Source organism: Bos javanicus, chromosome 12 (genome assembly GCF_032452875.1).
Source record: "Bos javanicus breed banteng chromosome 12, ARS-OSU_banteng_1.0, whole genome shotgun sequence".
NCBI lineage: Eukaryota > Metazoa > Chordata > Mammalia > Artiodactyla > Bovidae > Bos > Bos javanicus.
The window spans coordinates 29,019,129-29,041,010 of record NC_083879.1 but is presented as its reverse complement, the minus strand read 5'-3'; the positions used below and the strand labels follow the sequence as shown (position 1 = coordinate 29,041,010).

The 21,882-nt window shown below is 42.0% G+C and overlaps 1 protein-coding gene across 1 annotated transcript in view; it reads left to right on the top strand.

Annotated features, from left to right (window-relative positions):
* Positions 1-9,467: 9,467 nt before the first annotated feature.
* FRY (FRY microtubule binding protein) overlaps positions 9,468-21,882 on the top strand; it is a 250,254-nt gene continuing 237,839 nt past the window's right edge. The window contains exon 1 of the mRNA XM_061434828.1: positions 9,468-9,550. Coding sequence (XP_061290812.1) covers positions 9,481-9,550 — 70 coding nt within the window. The 5' untranslated portion in view covers positions 9,468-9,480. The remainder of the gene's footprint in view (positions 9,551-21,882) is intronic.

Genomic DNA, 21,882 nt, shown 5'->3' with positions numbered 1-21,882 from the left:
ATAGTTTCATCCCATTAGTTACTTTAGGTCGATTTCAGTGTTATGTTCATTATTTAAAAATTATTAACTATTAAGCTCATCTCTCAATTGTGTTCAGTAAGCTATTAAAGAAATGGATATATATAATACCATAATTTAAAATTTTAAAATAATTTGATAGCTATTTTGAAATAACTGATTCTCCCTTTCACACTGCTGGTAGGGATATAAATTGGTGCAGCCACTGTGAAAAACCTCCAGTATGGAGGTTCCTTAAAAAACTGAAAATAGAGCTACCATATAATCCAGCAATTCTACTCCTTGGTGTATATGCAGAAAAAAATGAAAACACTAATTCAAAAATAACTAGTTCCCTTATAAGCCCATGTCTCTGATCTCATGTACACACACACATTCTGAGAAGGAGTCACTGGGCTTTGCCAAAGGGGTTTGTGCCCCCCAAATAGTTCAGAACCCCCTACAGCTGTCTTCCCAATAAGGGAGGCAGTACCACATGCAGCTCCCAAGCACAGAGACTGCTGTGGCTGGTCCAAGCTGAGATGCACTATAAAACACATGACAGATTTCAAATATTTCATGCAAAAAGAGAAAATACTTCACAAGTATTTTTTATTGCACACTGAATGATAATATTTGGTGTGTTGGGTTAAATAAAATATATTGAATCTCACCCGTTTATTTTTACTTATTATAAATGTAGGTACTTGAAAATTTTAAGTTGCTTATATGGACATCACCTGCCTTGTGTCAGATGTGAGCTCCAATCCTGGCTCAATTCACATAACCAGCCGTTATCTTCATCGTTGTTATTACTGTTACTCCAGCATGTCCTAGCTGTCAGATCCCTATCCATTGATATTTCCTCATCTCTAAGAGTAAATGGATCTTCCTGACCCAGGGATTGAACTGCATCTCCTGAGGCTCCTGCATTTGCAGGCAGATTCTATACTATGAGCATCACCCGGGAAACCTAGAGAGCCGAAGGGGAGAGTATTGCTATGTTCATTCCAGAGTCAGCCTTCTTCCTAATACATTTTTTATTATCAGAAATGCCCACCATCTTATCTCACCCAAAAGCCCAACGGAAGCCCCACAATCTTTACCCTCCTTCTTTACTGTTCTGCTCCTCAATATTGTAATGAACAAAAAATTTTAATTGTATACATGAGAGTAACATACCAAGATGATGATATAAGAATTCATAGGCAAAGCGATATTTTTTTTTAATTTAAAGAAAGAGAAAAGGAGAAGTTCCAAGGGATATTCCCTTGGAGATTAAAGAAGATGGAAATAAGTCTTGAGGTCGGGTGGAGTCCCAGGCAGACATTTGCCACTCATCCTGTATTTATCCAGAGAGGCTGAAGTGGCATTTGGAGAAGACCCAGGCAAACCACCAGCAGATTCCTGGAGTTTGGAAATGGCCACTTAAATAGCAGGACAACCCTGGTGTGTCCCTAAAGCAAAAAATCCAGCAGGCTTTGTTCAGTAGCTGGGAGGGTGACAGTGTTTAAGAGGAAAGGGGTGATGAGGGACCTCCCACCCTTTTGTTGGTCTGATCCATAAACTGATGGAGCTCTGAGCATCTTAACACTGGTGCCCTGGGAATACAAAGCCCTTTCATCTACAGAACCTCCTCTGAGATCATGAAACAACTTTGTGTAGAAAGCTGATGCTCGCGTATCACGTGTATCTTATGGATGGGAGGGGACTAGCTCAGACGCACAAGTGGCTCACAGTGGTGGTAAACGGGGAGAGGGGCCGACCGTGGGTTTAGGTTTCTCCATAGCTAACGCTGTGAGGGTCAGATTCACTACCTCCCACCTCTTGTTTCCCTGGGCTTCTCAGAGTGACCTCACCCTCCCTGACCGTCTGCAAAGATCATTATTCTCCCTTCTGGCTCCTAAGCATTTGTATCTGCTCTCCCCACCAGCCTGTTAGTTAAGCTGCTCCCTTCCATCATTCAGCCAGTTTCTAACAGCCCCACCCTCCTACACAAAGCGCTGCCTGTCTGGTCGGAGCAGGGTGGCGATTTCCCCACCCTTTCTAAAAACATGCCTTGCGAGACTCTCTCCATCCTCCAAAATACACTCAACCCTTCACAGTTACGTTTCCTACCACGTTTGAACTGAGCCTGTGCAAGGAGCATCTATCTAATGTTGGTGTTTTCTCTCGTTCACTGCCGTTGGGCCCAGACCCCAATGTACTACAGGCAGAAATCGGAGGGTCTGAACCACACGGCCCCAGGAACAGATGGTCATTTTGAAGATTTAGTCAGTGATGCTCAGTGAGGCAGACTCTTGTTTTTTAAGCTCTATTTCCAAATGAAGGGACATTCTGTATATCTTTTAATTGCTTCGTTCAACTCTTCTTAATCTCAGTGGTGATAACCTGGCTTTGTGTTAAGTGCCAAGACACTTCAGTACTCTTTGGGACCCTAGCCTGCCAGACTCTTCTGTCCATGGAATTTCCCAGGCAAGAATACTGGAATGAGTGGCCATTTCCTCCTCCAGGAGATCTTCCTGACCCAGGGACTGAACCCACGTGCCTTATGTCTCCTGCATTGGCAGGCAGATTCTTTACCACTAGTCAGCTGTAGTTTATCCCTGGTTTCCAGGATGTGTCCAGTTGTATAGTTTTGTCCATTTTCCTCTAACCTGATTAAATCACTTTGATATTGTCTCATTCATTTCACAATAGACAGCACTATCATTTTCATATTGATTTATTTAATTCCCAATTATTTTTTGGTCCTGTGTCTGCTTCTCCTACTCCGAAGCCAGTGTGTGTTCTGTATTGGATATTTTTGATGCTAGCTTTATCAAAACATAGTTGAGAAGGTGAACCTGTTGCCAAAAATCCAAAGAATAAATGCCAAAGATTTACATGAAATAATTTATTGCCCAGTGTTCTGCTTTCATCATGATGTGGTTCCTCCCCATAGGATGGAGAAGCAAAGGCTGGCCTGCCCAAGAGATGAGGCAGTTGGGGATAAGAACCAGCATCCTTCATTCAGTAGAGATGTGTCCAAGGTCATAGTAGCAAGGTCAAAATTAGGAGCATAATAAAGAATTTCCTGATTCCCAATCATTCAGCTATTGTTGGTAGGTAACTGTAAATATGGGACCCTACCTAGAAGAAAGAACAAAATTTTAGCATACATAAAATGTTAAGTAGTGCGGGTATAAAAAATAATCAAAACTTCTGACTTTTTTCCAATTTCATTGACTTTGTATAGATTTCAGTGACTATATACAATAAATGGTGCCTTTGAGGAAAAGTTGATCTGACCCTTATGACTTAAACTCTCATATTTATTTTTATGCATGAAATTGGGAATATGAGTGGGAAATTAGTTCTAGCTCTAAAAAGTACTCAATTTTTATCATTAAAAAGAAATAGCTTACCATACTCAGAACTTTTAATGTAGCTATGAGAAGGCTCTTTTTTGGTTTGTTAAATTATCATGCTTATGGGGAAGAACCAACGTTTTCTTAGTTCTCATTTAGATGGCAAATAGTGTTTGGGGAAGAGTGATGATTAATATAAATAAAACTTTTTTTTACTTTAAATATTATTGTGCATTTTTGGCAAATGTGATGTGCTAAGCAAATGTCATTTTTCACTTCTTCAGAGAAGATTTAAATATTTTGCAGCAAGTGCCATTTTTTATTTAACAAAGGGCTTACTATTTTATAACCCTACATTGTTAGCTGTTGAAGCTAGTTATATTGGAGCTGTTTGCATCTCAGTGTAAATGGTACTTCAGGTTGCTGGTGGTATATGAAAGTAGAGTAGGCAAGTTATCAGTGCCTTTGTGATAAAAGTCAGAGGAGGTAACCTTTCCATGTTTTCTCTTTACATGCACATCTGTCTGAACACTATTAAATACAAGTGCCTTATATTTACTCTTCAGAAATTGAGGTCAAATCTTTATACTTGCAAAATATATATGAACCACAGCACAAACATGCAGGCCCTACCATGAGAGCTTAACGGGAGGAGTAAATTGGATAAATATTGAGCTGACACTAAGCTAACCAGAACCTCTGCTCAGCTTTACCCTGGGCACTGGAAGTCAGCAGCACTAAAACACTAAATAATACTTTTTTGTATGTGCACATTTAAGCTTTCTTTACCTTTGCAAAAATTCAGCCTTCCCTTGGTAGCCAGCAGAGGTGGGTGGCTGGAGGGCTGGACCCTCTGTGATGAGCAGGGTCCCTCTCTGCCCCTTTCCCTAACCTGGCTCTGGAGTGAAGGGGGCATTTTGTGCTGAGTGTTCTGGGTTCATTGCCAGCTGTAGATGGCTACTTAACAGTTGTCATCTTCCTGTGCCTTCACTTAACTCTCATAAAGAACTTGTATGATAAGCGCTATTTTACAGACAAAGAAACCCAGGCCAGCAGATAGATATCCGTGCCTTAGACCTGCGTCCAGTTCCTTTGTCGTGTCCCCTGGTTCCGTGTGAAACCCCTTTGTAGGAGAGGTGAGTGAGGAAGAAAACTGGGTTCTGCTGCTATTTTTTAATGAAAACAATTTTAGGAGACACGATTCTCCTTGTTTATGTCTGAATCTGTGTAGCAACAAGCTGCCTTAATGAAGTTCTGTCGTGTTCAAAAAAAATTTAAATGTCTTTCAGTTCATTTCAAAGAATTATTTGTACTGGAGAGTAATGGAGTAAATGTTTTCAAAACTTGTAGAATCTATTTTTAGGAAGATTTGTATATGATGTTGATTTTTTTAAGGAATGATTATCACATTTCATGTTTATGAGATGAACGTTTCTGTGGCATCACTTCCTATTTCTTTCTCTAATTTCTTAGCATAGGATAGATCAGCCCAAATTATGCATAGACCAAAATAGCAGCTTACGATTGATGTTGATCATTTGTTCTTTAGATTGTCTCTAAAAGGTCTCTTCTACTGCTTAAAGAAAAACAAAACCCTTTCTCCACAGTTGTCTCTATTGATCTCAGCTGCTGTCTTGCCAACTCAATCCAGGCGTTGCTTAATTTGACTTGGAATTGTTCTTATACAGAAGCAACGTGTGGAATAGTAGGGATGTGATATATTTAGTGCTGTTTTGGAACCTGAAACTCCAAGTTTTCCCTTTATCAAAAATTGATAAAGGGATTTTCTCTGACATTACGTGATTTTCCTTTGTTTCCTCGGGACGCTGGTAAGACATTTCTCCTCTGCCTCACACGTTCTGTGCATGCATGTACACATCACTGTGACAATAAGTAACACGTGTGGAGCCACGCGCAGCCATCCACGGGGGGGGCTGGATTCCAGTGCTAACCCAATCAACTCAATCAGACGCTTTCAAATCATTAGGTAATGGCTCTTCACGTTGGCAAGCGTCCAGATGGTTTGCCTTGCTTTGTTTTTGCCTTTTTTTTTTTGAGTACCACACATTTCAGTCTCAAAATTGACAGAGAAGGGAAAATTAAATATGAATTAGAACAGAAACCAATTGCACTTCTTGGTTATAATCAGAATCCAGGCAGGATGTGAAATGCTATGGGTTGTAAAATATAATCCATGAACCCTTTACCACCATCATCTCAACGCCACCCAGCAATCTGGGGCCTAGGGTGACCACTTGACCTCTGCCTTCTTGATATATACTGTGTTCTTAGTTCCTGCTGCACCACCCTAGGCTACCTTCAGTCCCTTAGGAATCTGGATCACAAAAAAGCACCCTTCTGGTGGGTTGGGGCTTCCCCAATAGATCAGCAGTCAAGAATCCGCCTGCAATGCAGGAGACACAGGAGATGTGGATTCTGAGCAACTAGGCATGCGCCTGTGGGTTGAGTAAAGGGTAGATGCAGCCCCACACCAGGCTGGACACAGCCCATTACCACCCCTTTACCAGCTTGGAGAGTGGAGTTCAGACTAGATTTCCACCCTCACTCGCCCCACCCCTACCACAAGTCAAGCATCCCTTAGACAGAATGCAACCTGTGCAGGTAATCAGATCAAGGTGAAAAATCATGGCATTCTTCTCTAGATTCCTTTTGGGTTGGGCTGCAGCCCCCAAGGAACAACTTCCTCTGGCCTAATGCTGGACAGGAAGGCAGTGAGGAATCCTGGAGAGCCAGGGGACCTCCTGCACTCCTTTTAGTGATAACGAAGGTCTTGGCATCTCTTCCCGAACTTTCGATAAAGAAGCTGGTAAGCATGATTCTGGTCTTGCTTGTGATTGAAGTAAATACATATAATTTAGAATAAGTGACTCAGGCTCTAAAATTTTCCAGGCCTCAATTTTATCAGCTATATGACTTTCACCTTTGACTTTATTTTATGCCTCTTTAAACCTCCATTTGTTCATCTGTAAAATGGGGCGATTAATAGCAGTTCATTGTCTCCGGGTGAAGATTAAATATGATAAAGTAGGGACTTTCAGCACAATATTGTGTGCATGCGTACTAAATCACTTCAGTTATGTCTGACTCTTTGCAACATCATGGACTGTAGCCCACCAGGCTCCTCTGTCCATGGGATTCTTCAGGCAAGAATACTGGAGTGGGTTGCCATGCCCTTCTCCAGGTGACCTTGCTGACCCAGGGATCCAAACCGCACTCTAATACTTTTCAATAAATGCAGATGGTGTCATTAATACTTATCACAGTCTCAGGTCACTTTCTGACTCCCTCCTCTCTCTCTGATACCATTTCCCTAAGACCTCCTGTTTTTCCTGTATTTCTGCTGCTTTTCTCTCCGCCCCTAACATCGCTGCCTAACTCCTAAAGATTCACGTTCTCCTAAGATTCTTAAAGAAGGGTTCCTCTTTTTACAGATACAAAAGCTGAAATAGCTTTAGTTCATCTTAAATGACGACTGATGTCTCATAAGAAGCCAGGGGTGCCTTCAGATTTTGTATTTAAGTACCTCTGTCCAGGTGCCCATTCCGACTACATTTTTAGAGTAAGTACCCCACCCTCACGTACCTAGAGAGGAAACAAAAGGATAAATGTCTTATCCCAGCTTGCAGCAGGTGTCATTCTATTTGATTTTCAGGCCTTTCAACAAAACAAAAGGCCTTTTCTGTTCTTTCACAATATATGCTCTCTTTAAAGGTACTTGAATGAGAAAAAAAAGCCTACACCGGACCAGATTTCTGGTTCTAATGGACAATAACTGGGCTGTTAGTTGCTGATTCATTCTTCACAGGGAAAACTAGATGCCATTAGAAACATTTTTTTCTAAATAGCATTTAAAATTTTATGATAGCTTCCTCTTGAAATACTGTATATGAGTGGCATTCTCAACAAATTAATACGTTTAATATGATAGTCACATGTATTTTTAACTCCTAAAAAAATATGTTTATAATAGGATTGAAAACTTCTAAAAGCCAGTTAAGATCTCTTTAAAAGTCAGAGAAAATCTGACTTGAGTAACAGCATATAATAGCATGTTTGGTTATTGTAGCTGTTTTAAATGCCTCCAACTTACTGTCCCCAAATAGTTACCACTGGTGTTCAGAAGTGATAGACCTTAAATGGTACCAAAAATGTATTTAACCTAAATTTAAAAGTTCGATTCTAGAGTCCCTAAGAGTTCATAATAAATGTCAAGGTAACAAAATTTAATTGTTTACTCTATGCAAGGCACTATGCTGAACACTTTCATAATGTCATTTAATCCTTCCAGCAAGTCAATGAGATCAGTACCACTATAATCCCCACTTTACAGATGAGGAAATTAAGGTTTAGTGAGGTTAATAGCTTGCCTTAGATCTTATAGCTAGAAAGTTCTGAAGAGTTTTGAGGGGCTTTGTGTTCATTAACTCCAAGGCACCCTGAAGCTTTCCTGTTCATTACTGCCGTCCATAGTGGGGGAGGCACCAGAAAGGGGGGCATGGATATTAGTTTTTGTTCTCAAATATAACAACCAATTCTGTAAATCCTTTGGGTCCTGTTTCACCTAGAATCTACATATTCAAAATACAGGTGATAAAACGAAATTAGCTCATTAACTCTGGTAAGCATGTAAATGAAAACTCAGTCGGTCTGAGGACACTTTAAGACAGTACTGATGAATGGTTGGAATTCTTGGTGGGGTTCTTGCCTTTTGTGTAAGGAGTTTGAAGAGAAAGCTGATTGTATTGATAGTGTCTTGGGGCATTTCAGGACACAGTCCTAAAGGTTCTCCTTCCTGTTAAAATGTTTAAAATTCTCAGTCTTAGAGAAGGTATACTCTCTCCCTGCCATTTGTCAAATGAACAGTTAATCCGGGTTGACTTTGAGTTGGGGGAGGGGCGCTCAGATTATTTTGTGAAATAATTATTAGCATAGTTTATCAGTCCCATTGCAATATGTTGATCATAAATGAACTGGGGATGGGGGTAGGATTCGTGGTTTATAGGATGTTTAGCCAAATCCCACCTGCACAAACGTAGCCTGTGAAGATTAAAGTATTGACTCCAATCCCCTAGCCAAGCTAAATAACAACATGAAACCACGCTAACTGAAGTCAGGACACCTGATACCAAGATTTCATGGAGGAAAAAAGCCATTGTGTAGCCAGGAATACAGCGCCTTTGCTTATCTTTTTAATACAAATAAAAAATAAGCTTTATTGGGCTCGGGGATTTTTAGAATACACAGGCTTGCCGGATGCATTGTGGAGCCTGGCGTTCTGTACACGACGAGCTTTCGTGGCTGGTACTGTCCCCTTCGGATGCACACGTTGGTAGGGGGTGGGTACCCCTCAAAAATGTCAGCATTTCTGGGAGGGAGCAGCACAGAAAGGAGGGGAGGGAAAAGCCCCGGCCGACATCCTGTTGTTATCAAGCTCTCCTCTTGCGGAGGGGCGGACGGAGGACGCTTTTCAGATCCACCACCAGATCCAGGGGTGCCACTGGGCCGCCGTAGCTGTGTGGATTCCGGGGACGGACGCGGGTGGGGGAGCGCGGCCGGTGCACCCTCCGGGGGGCGGGGAGCAGCTCACCCGGAGCGGGGCTGACCGGCGAGGATCCGCAGGAGCTGGGAGTTTTTTCCCACGGCTGAGTCGGGGCCCGGACTGTGGGGGCGGGGGTCGGGGGGACCCTCCCGGCGCATCCCTCCTGGCGCATCCCCAGCCCTGCGTGCTGGGGTGCCGTGGGGCACCCCCCCCCCCACGCTCACCCCGTGCAGGTGGGACTTCCTTGGCCCCGTACCCGCCGGGCCAAGCGTGTGGGCGACCGGCGGCCGGCGTCGCTGGCACTGGCAGACGCCTCCCAGGGCTAGAGATCCGCACCCGGCGAATAGGCAGCCAGTCCTGGACCGGGAGGAGGAGCGGCCGAGCATCCCTCTCCCGCTCCGCCGCGTCCTTCTCATGAGGACTCGCCGGAGGTGGACCCGCAGAGCCAGCCTCCCAGCCGCTGACCCAGCTTACATCACGAACCTGTGACCAGCGCATCCCTCCCACGCCCGGTACCTGCTCCGTGCGGCTCACGGTCCAGCCCCGGGAACAGGCTCTTTGTATGCCGCCGACATGGCCAGCCAGCAGGATTCCGGCTTCTTCGAGATCAGTATCAAATATTTACTGAAATCCTGGAGTAATAGTGAGTAACAGAAAATAACCTTTTTTGTTTGTTTGTTTGCTGGGTGTTGCGTAAGATCTGAGCAATAAAAGCCTCAAGCGAAAAGCATAGGCTTGTGAGCCCAGGAAGTTTTTTCTTTTTTTTCGCTTCCATCTGCTATGAAAATCAAAATGTCAGAGACTGAACTAGCCTTCCTGAAGTGCAGAGGCTGTGGTGGAATTACGGTAGATGTGGTTTGATTAAATTTTCAAGTGAAATGGCCCTTCAGACTCTTGGTGAGGGCAGGACGGGGTATTCCAGGCTGCATTTCCTGCTTGGTGTGTGTTTAATGTGCTCAGGTTTTATCGAAATGATTTCATGAAGTGTCAAAGGGGTGTGGCAGGGCTTCAGAGTACTTCATAATTGTTTTATTAGGGTATTGTCTAAAGAAATAAAAAGTACTTAATGGTCCAAAACCTGGCTCATCTTTTTTTAATATAGAGGCACTTGCAGATTTATTTTGTCTCTTCCTTGTCCATTGGTTGGTGTTCAGAATTATACTAGTATATAATGTTAATATAATAGTACTTAATACTTGAATTTAAAAAAATCCTGATGTTCGTCGTAGTCCAGATAATGTGCTTTTCTGAAACATAAACAAGTGAGTTGCTGACCGTAAAATCATTTATTAGAATATCAGAATGTTATGGCTTCTGAAGTTAGGGTTCTGACCTACTTAAAGCTTTTAACAGGAAGATCTTTCAAAAAGACAACCTCTAAGGCATCATGGATCTGGAATCAAATTAAAATGAGGCCTTCAGGTGATCAGTGATGCCTTGCATTTTCTGAACAGTTTAAAAACAAAGTCTTCTCTATCTCACTGATCAGCCTTTGTACTTGCTTTGGATTAAAAGACTGGCTGGTATTACAGGTCCTGAATTGTTTGAAATTAAAAAAAAATTTTTTTTCCAAGAAAAATTTTATGTTGTATTGCATGCATGCTAATTAACCTACCTGCAGGTCCAAGAGCTGGTGATTAATTATCTCCTGCACAAATGACCTGTGGACAAGATTGTTCGTATGTAAACAAAACAGGGGCAGGAAAACCTGTGACTTAATTGCTTTGAAAAAAGGGACAGAGTACCTTTGGCAGGAAGGTGTTCAGGGATATGCATCTTATGCTATCCATAGAAACCATCTTTTCCAGGTCATTTTGCGCCACTGTATACACCAAGGGGCTTGTCTGAAGCTGTTTTTCTATAAGTGGGAAGCCATTTGGGAGTAATACTGTCACCCCAACAACATTCCTTTGTTACAATCATAATTCATTTATCTTGGATTCATTATTTGTGTTAATACTTCACACATAAGGATGAATCTTCCTTTGTCTATTTCCCCCTTTGATTAGTGACAAGAATTGGACATACAAGGTTCTTTATGCAGTTTTCCAATTTCTGGAAAGACTTACTGTGAGTTTGAAATCCGTGGTTTCAAATTCAGTGATACTGAATCATTATTTTGAGCGTGTTAAGACCAGATTATTTTCTTCGGTCAATTTCTGTCATTGCCTCATTAGATAGAAAATTATGTTGGGACAATCCTGAGGCCAGTGGGATTTTTTAAAAACCTTTCTCCGCTTGTCTATTTTCAGATTATTCTAGACAAAGCTTATATTCTCTGCCCCCTTCCTAAACTCTCCGCTCCCCCACCTTGCGCTCACATCAGGAGATGGTTCAGAATGACTCTTCATTTCTACTTTGAGAGTTTCTGGGACACAGATTTGAGTTATTTCATTCATTCAGCAAATGTTTACTCCAGACCTACTACATGCCAGGCTGTGGAGCTACAGAGGTGAATAAGACACAGCATTCACCCTCAATCTTAATTTCCTTCTTGCACAAGAGTGAATTTGGTAATTTCTCTAGTGTGCCTTTGGGGGGAGGTCAGACTGTCAGTCCTTTCTTAAAAGAGGAAGCGGAAATGCACCTTAGGCTGAGTCTTCTTTAAGCTTGGTGCAACACTGTAGCTCTCAGCTTTAAATGCTTTCAGTGGCCAAAAAAGAAAAGAGAGAGAGAAAGGAATTTGTCTGTGTGGAAGACAAAGTGAAAAACAGAAGCTTTAGGGAGCTCAGCCTGCTCAGGGCCCCAAGGCTGAGAAGATGCACCTTGGGGTGGGCGGCCCATTGGCGCAGCATCACAGGTTTGAGAGGTGAGGGCCCCCCCACCCAGAATGGAGAATCAGGCCTCTAATTATGCAGTGGGGTTTATTTATGAAAGTGTGACAATTAAAAACCAATAAAACAAACTCTATAACTACGTCTGACTGCTTTCCAAGGTGGTCATAAGAGGAAAGAGGCTTCCTTGAGCATTTACCAGGTTAAGAGTTACATCTTCATAAATTTTTTTAAATGGCACGTTGTGATTTTGTATATACTTGTCTCCCCTGAAGAGTGAACAAGTCAATTACATCAGTCATTGCCTGGTGAGGTGTCTTAGCTTTTCTTTCACTGTTCATTTTGACACTCCCTTCTTCACAGGCTTGCCCTCTCTGTCAGCCTGCACTTTCATTTTAATGGAGCTGGAAACTCAAAATGGCCTTGATGTTCGGAAATAAAATGTCTTTTGCAGACTTCACTGCTTTCCTTATCCGCCTGGACACCCGTCCCTGTTTGCTCCTTTCCCACTCTTATCCAAGCCTTCCCCAGCTGGTCAGTGATTCTCACAGGTGTGCCCCCTTGCTGTCCATGGCCATGGCCACCATGGGCCCTCCCCGGCTTAACCTGGAGTGTCACCGTGGTCTCCACCTGGTCCACCTGGCATAGAGCAGCCTGGAGGGGCTTCTGCCAGCTTTTCAAAGACTTCCTCTCAGCCCTTCTTGCCCCCGAGTGTCAGTGACCACTACACAGGACCCTCTTTGAGTTCCTTGTTTATATTCTCCTGCTCCAGCCATAGTTAATTCGCTGCCCTCTCTGTGTTTCAGCAACTTGCTGTCCAGTCCATGCCTGTACACACGTTGGCCCCCTAACCTGGTGTGCCCTCACCTGGAACAGACAAGCTGCAGAACCAGATAGACTTGGTCCACTTCTCTAGCTCCTGCATTTGTGATCCCTTGGACAATCAATTAACTACTCTCTGCCTCAGTTTGCTCATCTGTAAGGTGGAGGCAACAACAATACCTCACAGTAAGTGAGGCATTAAGATGTCAAGTATTAATACTTAGCACAATATCTGGCACATTGTGACTCTCAATAAGTATTAAAAGAATATGAATGTATTCCAATGCTTCCCCCTCTTCTAAACCCACTTAAAATCAAACTTAGACCATTTTTCACCTTAGCATTGACAGCCTCAGTGGATTCTGTGAGTAGTCAATATTTACTAAAACCTCTTGCTTTGGGCCATTTGTTTTTCTAGATTTCCTTTTTAACTTTACCCCCGCCCCCTTTTCCACCTCAGCTACTATTGGAATATGCCTACCTCCCCTAAGTACATACCTTCCAGCAGCGTGGGAGATGGCCTGGGAATATTCTCAGTGGCAGAAAGTCACCTTGGCCTTCCAGGTTTGCTACAGAAAAATGTTTAGGGCAGGTAGTTCCCAGTTGTTTCATGGAAAGGAGGGCTTGCTTTGTATGGAGGCTCAGAGCTGGTATGTAGGCTTGCCTACCTATCTGAAACTTCTAACCAGCATTCCTTTGTTTCACCCCCACCCCATAATATCCAGTGAACATGGAGCCGAGCGAATGAAGGGGCCTGCAGGGTTCTTTCAATGTCTCCATCTTTGCAAGGCAGGGCAGTTTGTATCCTTTCTGCAAAACTGACAAATCTTGCAAACCCCACAGAGATAAGAAACCTCTGGATGTCTGTTAATGCTCTCAGGGAACGGGGACTTTATTGACAAATAAACTGGTCTAGGGAACTGAACAAGCCCTGGGCCCGTTTTGGAAGGGACCGCTGTACATTTAAGGGAAGACAGTGGCAACTCACTCCAGTACTCTTGCCTGGAAAATCCCATGGACGGAGGAGCCTGGTAGGCTGCAGTCCATTGGGTCTCGAATGGTCAGACACGACTGAGCGACTTCACTTTGACTTTTCACTTTCATGCATTGGAGAAGGAAATGGCAACCCACTCCAGTCTTCTTGCCTAGAGAATCCCAGGGACGGGGCAGCCTGGTGGGCTGCCGTCTATGGGGTCGCACAGAGTCGGACACGACTGAAGCAACTTAGCAGTAGCAGGGAACTGAACAAGCCCCGGGCCCGTTTTGGAAGGGACCGTTGTACATTTAAAATGACTCATCTTGCTGTAGAGAAACTTGCTTTAGTGGAGGAGTTGAGTGTGGCATTTCTCAGATATGAGTTAGGTCGTGCTGATAAGGACAGTGTTTCTGTCTGCTGCAGAAATGTGGTTAGTATATGGTCAGTTCTGAGGACGAAGAGAAGCCACGTGGAAGTGAGGATTGGAAACACATCCATCCACCGCAGAGCAATATTTAGTGATCCCTGTAGATGTCACAGAATACCACAAAGATGCTATGAGAAAGCCTTAGACATCTCCAGGTGTTAGTTTAGTTTGGTAGAGTGGGGTTTTTTTGAGGGGTGGGGGAGGAAGGTGGGAGCTGTGCTGGATCTTCACTGCTGCACGGGCTTTTCTCTAGTTGCAGAGCAGACCTTCTCATTGCAGTGGCTTCTCAAGTTGTGGAGCATGGACTCTAGGGCATGTGGTTTCCGTTTTTTCGGCTCCTGGGCTCAGGCTCAGTAGTTGTGGTACATGGGCTTAGTTGCTCCACAGTATGTGGGGGTCTTCCTGGACCAGGGATCAAACTCGTGTCTCCTGCAATGGCACATGGATTCTTATCCACTATAGCACCAGGAAGGCCCCTGGAGTTGGTTTAAAGACGTCAAAAGCTGAAGAGGTTAGCCAGGTTGCCTGAGTCCAGTAGAGCTGTACAACTCAAGTGCAAGCGCACCCACCTGGCTCTTCTAACAGTGGGGAGCACACAGCACTGTTCCAGGCATCTAGAGGAGAGTTACCCCGGGTTCCTGTTCCCATTTCACATCAGCTAAAATAGTTGATGGTCCTGATGAGAAGTGGAACCCCAAATCAATACCCACTCTCTCCAAGGAGAAAGAGTTGATGTATCCTGGGTTTATGATAAAAGCAAATTTGAGATTTTTATTTGCTTTTAAGGGTTTATTTTTTAGGTTGAAATGCATGAAAAATCCTAGAATCTAGAGTAGCAGTAGCTGCCACAGTGCCTGAGGGCCCACCTTGTGTCAGATGTTATACTTGGTAATTTATATGTAGGGCAAACCACATCATTGTTTGTCCGAACTGAGACACTTGCGAGTGAAAGTTAATAATTATGCTGGGATACTAGGCATGAACAGGGACTGCCCTGGGCAAAGGAGGGCATATGACCACTCTGTTTATTATCTTTACTCTTCCCAGTAACCCTGCAAGGTCATGTATTATCTATATTTTACAGATGAAAATCAGAAAAATGAGTGTCGAAAAAGTGATTTGCTCAAAGCTAGGATGGTAGTAAAGTGCCATCAGCCCCTCCCCGAATCCAGTGATAATCTCATTTTTTAAAAATCACCCACAGAGTGACCAAAGGATCAAGAACACTTTGGGCAATGTAGTGCTTTATAGGTATTTTCATTCTTGTTGACTGACCGAGTTACCCAGTTCTTAGCCTCTTCCTTCCCTGTGTACCTTTGAAGAGCTCTCTCCCTCTCCCCACCCACCCCTCCTCTCTTTTTCTCTTTCAAGATGGAGAACATCATCTCCTTAGTACATAGCTGTTTGAAAGACTTAAGTGTAATCGATTCTTCACTCTCATTATTAAATACAATACATAGGCAGCTCTGCACCCTATGGTCATTTCACATACATGTACTCACAAAAGATGCATGTAAAAGGGTACATTTCTTCTAGTAGAATATTTTATGTTGATTTCCCCCATTTCTAAAAGTTATTAAATGCATAATTAAATAACTCAAATACATAAGAATGTATTAATGGTCTTCTTTTAGAATTGTCCTTTGCTTGTTGACGTTTCTCTGCTATGCTGTGGGTTTTTTTTTTTTTTTTTTTGAATCAGTAGCAAATTCCTAATTGTCTTTTTCAGAACAGGGAGACTATTTCCAAGGATGATGGAGATGTGTCTGTAGTTCGGGTGTCTTGGCTTACCTGATAGCTCTGGTCTCTGCCACCGTAAACCAGCCCCGCTGCCCACAAGACTGGCCACCCAAAATGATTCAGTTTTAGCTTCTTTGCCTACTTTTCCATGGTGCTTGGAGAAGTTGTCAGCAAGAACTGAAATAGTCCGAAAGGCAAATGGTAGTAGGCAAGAAGGAGAGATGACCTGGATAGTTTTACAATCTGGGAACCACCCAGGATATTTGAGAAAGTTACCAGTATTTAGATGTTTCAACTGATACAACATGCAAATATGCCCTTTATTTAAAAGACATCTGTTTCAAAACAGTTTAATACCCATGACTCACTAGTTCACTTTTGGGTACAGTTCAAGGAATTGAATAGATTCCATGAGTCCTGATCATCTTATTAGTTACATCTTTATTTCTGAGCCTGGTGGGATACTTCGAATGAGCTGGCTTCAGAAATAAGTTTGAGTTGATGAGAAATGACATTTTACTTGTGTTGGAACTGTTCCATAGATTGACAGCCCTGAATATAACCTTTTGTGCAGGTTTTTTTTTCGTACTAAACCTTAAATTATTTAGTGTCTTGTAGTCTGCTCAGCACCTTCAAACACTACGTTACGTCATTTGAAGAATTTGATGCATTGATTAGGAATAAACTAGCTTATTGAATGTTCCTGGTTTGGGATAATAAGGCTTAATTTTCCCAACGTTTATCTTCTCTGGCATGAGATACCCATATAGCAGCATGTAGGTATATTTTGTGAGTTTTCAGATCAAATGAGCAAATAATGATCTTAGTCCGTGGGCTTGACCTTTGCATGGGACTTTTGAAATGCAGTATAGCTTGGCATTTATCACCTAAGGTACACAGAGGTGAGTCCATCCAAAACACATCTGTATGAAAAATTCCTGAATTTATTTGTACCCTAGCGTTTCTTAGTTTCTTTTGAACACTTAAACATTTCAAATATTCCACAATATGGTGCCTTTTGGGTATCACCCACTATTTGCAGATGACCCCAGGGCAGAAGGTTTAGCAGGCACCCACTTCCTGGAGAGTGGCGTTTATGGAAAAGATAGTACACAGCCTTATCTCTTTTTCTTTGTACTAATCTCTCTCATTTGATAGGTCCCATTCATCATGTTCACTTCAATATTGTTCCATTGTAGAACTGTTGGCTGTATGAATAAAAGAATGCTGTCTCTTTGAGCTGAAATGCATCTCCCAGTTTTGGAGGAGAAATAGAAATAGCCTTTTCCATTAGAACGTTTTAATTTACTCTTCAATGCTGCTTTATATTCACACTCAAAAAACTTACTATCTTAGCATCAGCTTTTCTTGGTTATTACTCCAAAATGCTTTGCTTCTTGATACTGTCGGTGAAGCAAGGCAGACACTGTTCATTACTTCTTTCTTCTTGAGCATCTTCTGTGCACTGGACACACTGCTTTGGGAGCGTCATCGATCATTCAGACCTGGATCCCAGCATCAGAGGTCTCAGAGTTTCCCTTCCTTCCTTTTTAGATTCAGAACACAGGACGAGTAATGCAAAAGTTCCCAGGACTAGGAGAGGATCCAGTGATATTTCAGAAAGACTGTGTGCCCTAGAGAATTTTATTTGGGAGGAGGTGTTTGAAAGACTCTGTTGACGTTAACTTTCTGGATGTATTTCACTGCGTCAGAGAACTATTGGAAGCCTGGTGTCTACAGGCAAAGTCCTGTGAGAACATTTTCCAATATTCCATTCTAGCAGGATGGCTGAAGGAGAGGAGGAAATGTAAATTATTTACTCTGGAACACTTAACCAGATGTCAGTATTTGGGAGAGCAAGGGTTTCAAACATTCTTTACCTTAGAAAAATGTGAAGAGGAGTTACGATGTTTATCAGAATTTTGGCATAGGACTAACTTAAAGCCATTATATTTCATTTGAGGTGGATCGCCCTTCAGAATATTTGGGGGCTTAAGAGAGAAGGGATGTGTGTGTGTGTGAAGTATATTTCTGTAAGTTGTTTAATGATCATATATCTCACCTATATTGTTACAAACACTTCTTCTTTTTTACAGAAACACAAGCACAAGCATTTCAGTGTTAGTCATCCAAAACTCCAGATGCTAAGTAGTGAAAGTTTATATTCTGCCAGCATATCAGACTCTGTAATGAGTCTGATTTTGGTTTAATTCCTTTCTACTGTTTTAGTCATTTGATGAGCTACAGATGGAAATTTAAGCCAAAGCCGTAACATTTCAGCTAATACTTTTTATGCTGCTGTAAGAACTTGTTGTCATGTCAATTTAAGAGAGCTGAAATCTTTTTCAAGAAGGCATTCAAATCTACATTAAGTGCTTTTATCAACTCTAATTTGATATACGACTCTAACTGCCTCTGCTGTTCTCAGTTGAAAAGTGCACAGTGGTTGAGCAGTGAAGACAGCTTTGAAATTTCTAGGATTTCTCAGCTAATGCCACAAGCACAACACTCTAGAATATACAATTAAATCTCTGTTCAATTTTTTTTGTCCTAAGTTTAAGAAACACTAGGCTGACTTCTTTGAGTTAGGATTTAAACAGGTAAATATGTATTTTGGCAACGTGAAAAGGAGAGGGTATTAGATTAACTAGGGTAATACTTGAGTACAATTCCATTTGAATGCCATATTTATGTAGGAAGGAATTGGCAAATCAGGAAAATGATATATTATGTAACTGTCAAATCAATAAGATGCTTCAATTGTGCAAATACAAGATTAGGTTTTCCTTCCCTGTTTTTCTGTTATTTTTCTGTGTGTGACCTTGATCATCGCCTTCCCTCACTTCCTTACTTAGAAGGAACAAACCTGACTCTGTCTGTAGCTGTTTTGTGTGAAGGGTTTTGAATGCTGCCACTGAAAAAAAAGAGGTTTATGTCAACATCGTGATATTTGTCAGTTATTTCTCCCGCTCCGTTAAAGCCAGACGGAAGGAGGGTGAGCTGTAGGTTTTTGAACTTGACTGATAAGTGGAGACCCGTCTCTGACTTCCCAAGCTTGGTCAGTTTCTTGAGCTAACCAGCTCTTCAGTATCCTGAATAAGATAAAGATGTGGCATTATACAGCCTATTGGGTTCTTCCTGTCGTTATTTTTACAGCAAAGTGACTGTGTGTCTAACTCAGGGAGTTTGAACAGGGTTGTCTCCAATCTGAGGGGCTGGCATTCTTCATCTGGAGACAGGCGTTTCTTTCTGCATAGCGAGATAAAGTGTTTATGGAGATGGCTGGCGTTCTGGAGGCTACAGCCCAAGGATACTCTCCAAGGTTTTAGTAGATACTATGTTTCGATTAAGCCATACTGAAATAAAGTTCATAAGGATGCAGGGTTCTATTAGAAAATCTGTCTGAAACATTGTTTGGTTTATTATACTGTTGACCTTTACATAATGCTTGCAGCTAGGTAGAAAGCCCTGTGACAGCTTTAAAGAATCTTAAGACTGGAAAAGTTGCTCTAGCTGAGTAGCTTGCCTATGACTTTGGCAGATTATAAGCAGTTAGTTTAAAATTTACAGGTTAGAGCAACAATGAGAATTTGATAAATTGCAGTTTTCCTTTAAAAAATAAAAAACCTGCTTTTCAACTTTTAAGTTTTTGAAAACCACATTTCTAACAAATCTTCCCCCAAAGTGAGGCCTTGCAGTTGAAAGACAACATGGACTTAACCTTAGTATTACATGTACTGTGTCAGCGCCCTAGAATTAATCGTCTATTTTTCTGTTTTTAGTTGACGTATAATTGATGTACAATAGTGTATGTTGCGGGTGTACAGTATACTGACTCATAATTTTTAAAGGTTATATACTTCATTTGTACTTATTATAAAATATTAGCTATATTCTCTGGGTTATACAGTATATCCTTGTAGCTTATCTTGTGCATAATAGTTTGCACCTCACATCACCAATTCCACGAACAGAAGTTTGAGCAAACTCTGGGAGATGGTGAAGGACAGGGAAGCCTGGCGAACTGCAGTCCATGGGGTTGCAGAGTCAGACACGACTCAGCAGCTGAACAATAGCAGCAACAGTCCCCTACCTCTGTATTGATCTACTTTTTTCCAATGAGAATCATGGCTTCCTTGGTGAGTCTGTAGAGAAGCTCACCCCCTGTTGGGCCACTCTGGGTCTTTGGTCCCCCTCCTTCTTGACTTAATGGTGACCCTGAGGCCTGACCTCATCTTTTCTTCCACGACAACCTGTCCTTTTTCTGTTTTACTTGATTGAATACAATCACTAGCAAACAAGAAAATGAGACATTTTAGTCTTGCCTCCTGATTTTGCATTCCATTTACTAAACAAATCCCCAGTCCTTATCATTATGGGAAAGGTAATCCTAGTTTATGCCAATTGAGATATCCATTTTGAAGCTATTTGAAAACTTGGCCCATTTTCAACTTAAAAAAACAAGTAATTTTTAACCAACAATTTAAATGCTTGAACTTTAAGAAAGGTCACAATTATGAATGAGAATGAAGATTCTATCACAGTTTAAATATCCCCAAATCTGTTTCACCTTGGCTGCTTTTCTTTCTCTTGTTAACTGTTCTGTTTGCCATTTCAGTGCTTATTACCATTTTCTTAGAGGGACAAAGGAGTTGAAATTCAAATTCTTATTGTGATTAGTCAACTGCTTTATTTATTTTTCAAAAAAGGAAAGAAAAAACAGAAATTGGAAATTGAGTAGCATTCTGAACATCAGTGAGTTTCATTTCTAAATCTTAAATCCCTCTTGTCACCACTCAAAAAACCTGCCATTCACGGGTATAATGGTATGGTTAATACATAGAACTAACTTTGCCATCTAGTGATGTGAACTGTGTATCATTCTAGGATGCCTTTGCTATACAAAATAGATAAACTTTCTCATGGCTGAAAGAATGAAGACTTAATTAGCATGCCTCACCCACAGCCTGGGTGAAGCTGGGCGATTCCAAGGGGCTTTAGAACCTGGAGGACCCAGACCATCCATCTTTAGACTGGTACTGCATGATAACAAGATGACTACCTTGGTTCTAAATATCTTCACTCTACTTGAGAGGAAGGGAGGAGGCCCACTTGGGTTGGTCTTCTGGCAGGAAGGAGAAGATTTTGCTAAAAAAACAAACAAACAAACCCAAGCAAACTTCTTGTATTCCTCTGGTTGGAATTGTGTCACATGCCAGTCACTGGCAAAGTTGAATGGAATTACCGTGTTGGCTTCAACAAACTTGATTCATGCCCTGCACTGGGTTTGGTCCACCTTCTGGACCAAAGTCTTAGACAAGACTTCTGCCTGCTACCTGAACAAAGTAGTCTTTTACCAAGGGGAGAGGGGAGCCACCAGTGTGTGTTCAGTCGCTCAGTTGTGTCCAACTCTTTGGACACTCGACCCCTGTGGACTCCTGCCCACTAGGCTCTTCTGTCCATGGGATTTCCCAGGCAAGAGCCACCAGTAGTAACCCCCATAAAACATAAAATGTACAATTACAGATGACTATTAATGACCACCTGTTGTTATATAACATTGCATTAAATGTAATAATAATAGCTGATGTTATAAGCCTTTGTGGAAGTATCAGTGCTGTTATTAAATGCTTTACCTGCATCATTTTCTCTAATCTTCACCATGACCCAACTTGATATATACCATTTGTAAGTAGCAGAGCTGGGAATCAAACCTAGACTCTAGGATAAACACTAAATTATGAAGTGTTGTGCTGAGTCACTCAGTCATATTCGACTCTTTGCGACCTCATGAACTGTAGCCCACCAGGCTCCTCTCTCCATGGGATTCTCCAGGCAAGAATACTGGAGTGGGTTGCCATCCCCTCCTCCAGGGGATCTTCCTGACCCAGGGATCGAACCCAGAAATCCCGAGTTGCAGGCGGATTCTTTACTGTCTGAGCCACCAGGGAAGCCCTAAAGATACTGATTAACAGTAGGTAAAATTGATGAACCTCAGGTAGGAGCAGAAGGACGTTGACATGTACTTCGTAGCAGTTTACCACAGTGATGTGTATCAAGAAGCAGTGGCAAAGAGTTTTGAGAGTACTCAAAATAAAAATTTTCTCTCTTTGCCTCCAGTTTCAGAAAAAGGAGCATTTTCTGATGCTTCCTTTCTTATGCCCCTTCGATAACAAATTGAATCTGGTTTTTGTTTTTTTTTAAAAAAACCAAGTTGTAAGGAAGAATATTACTAC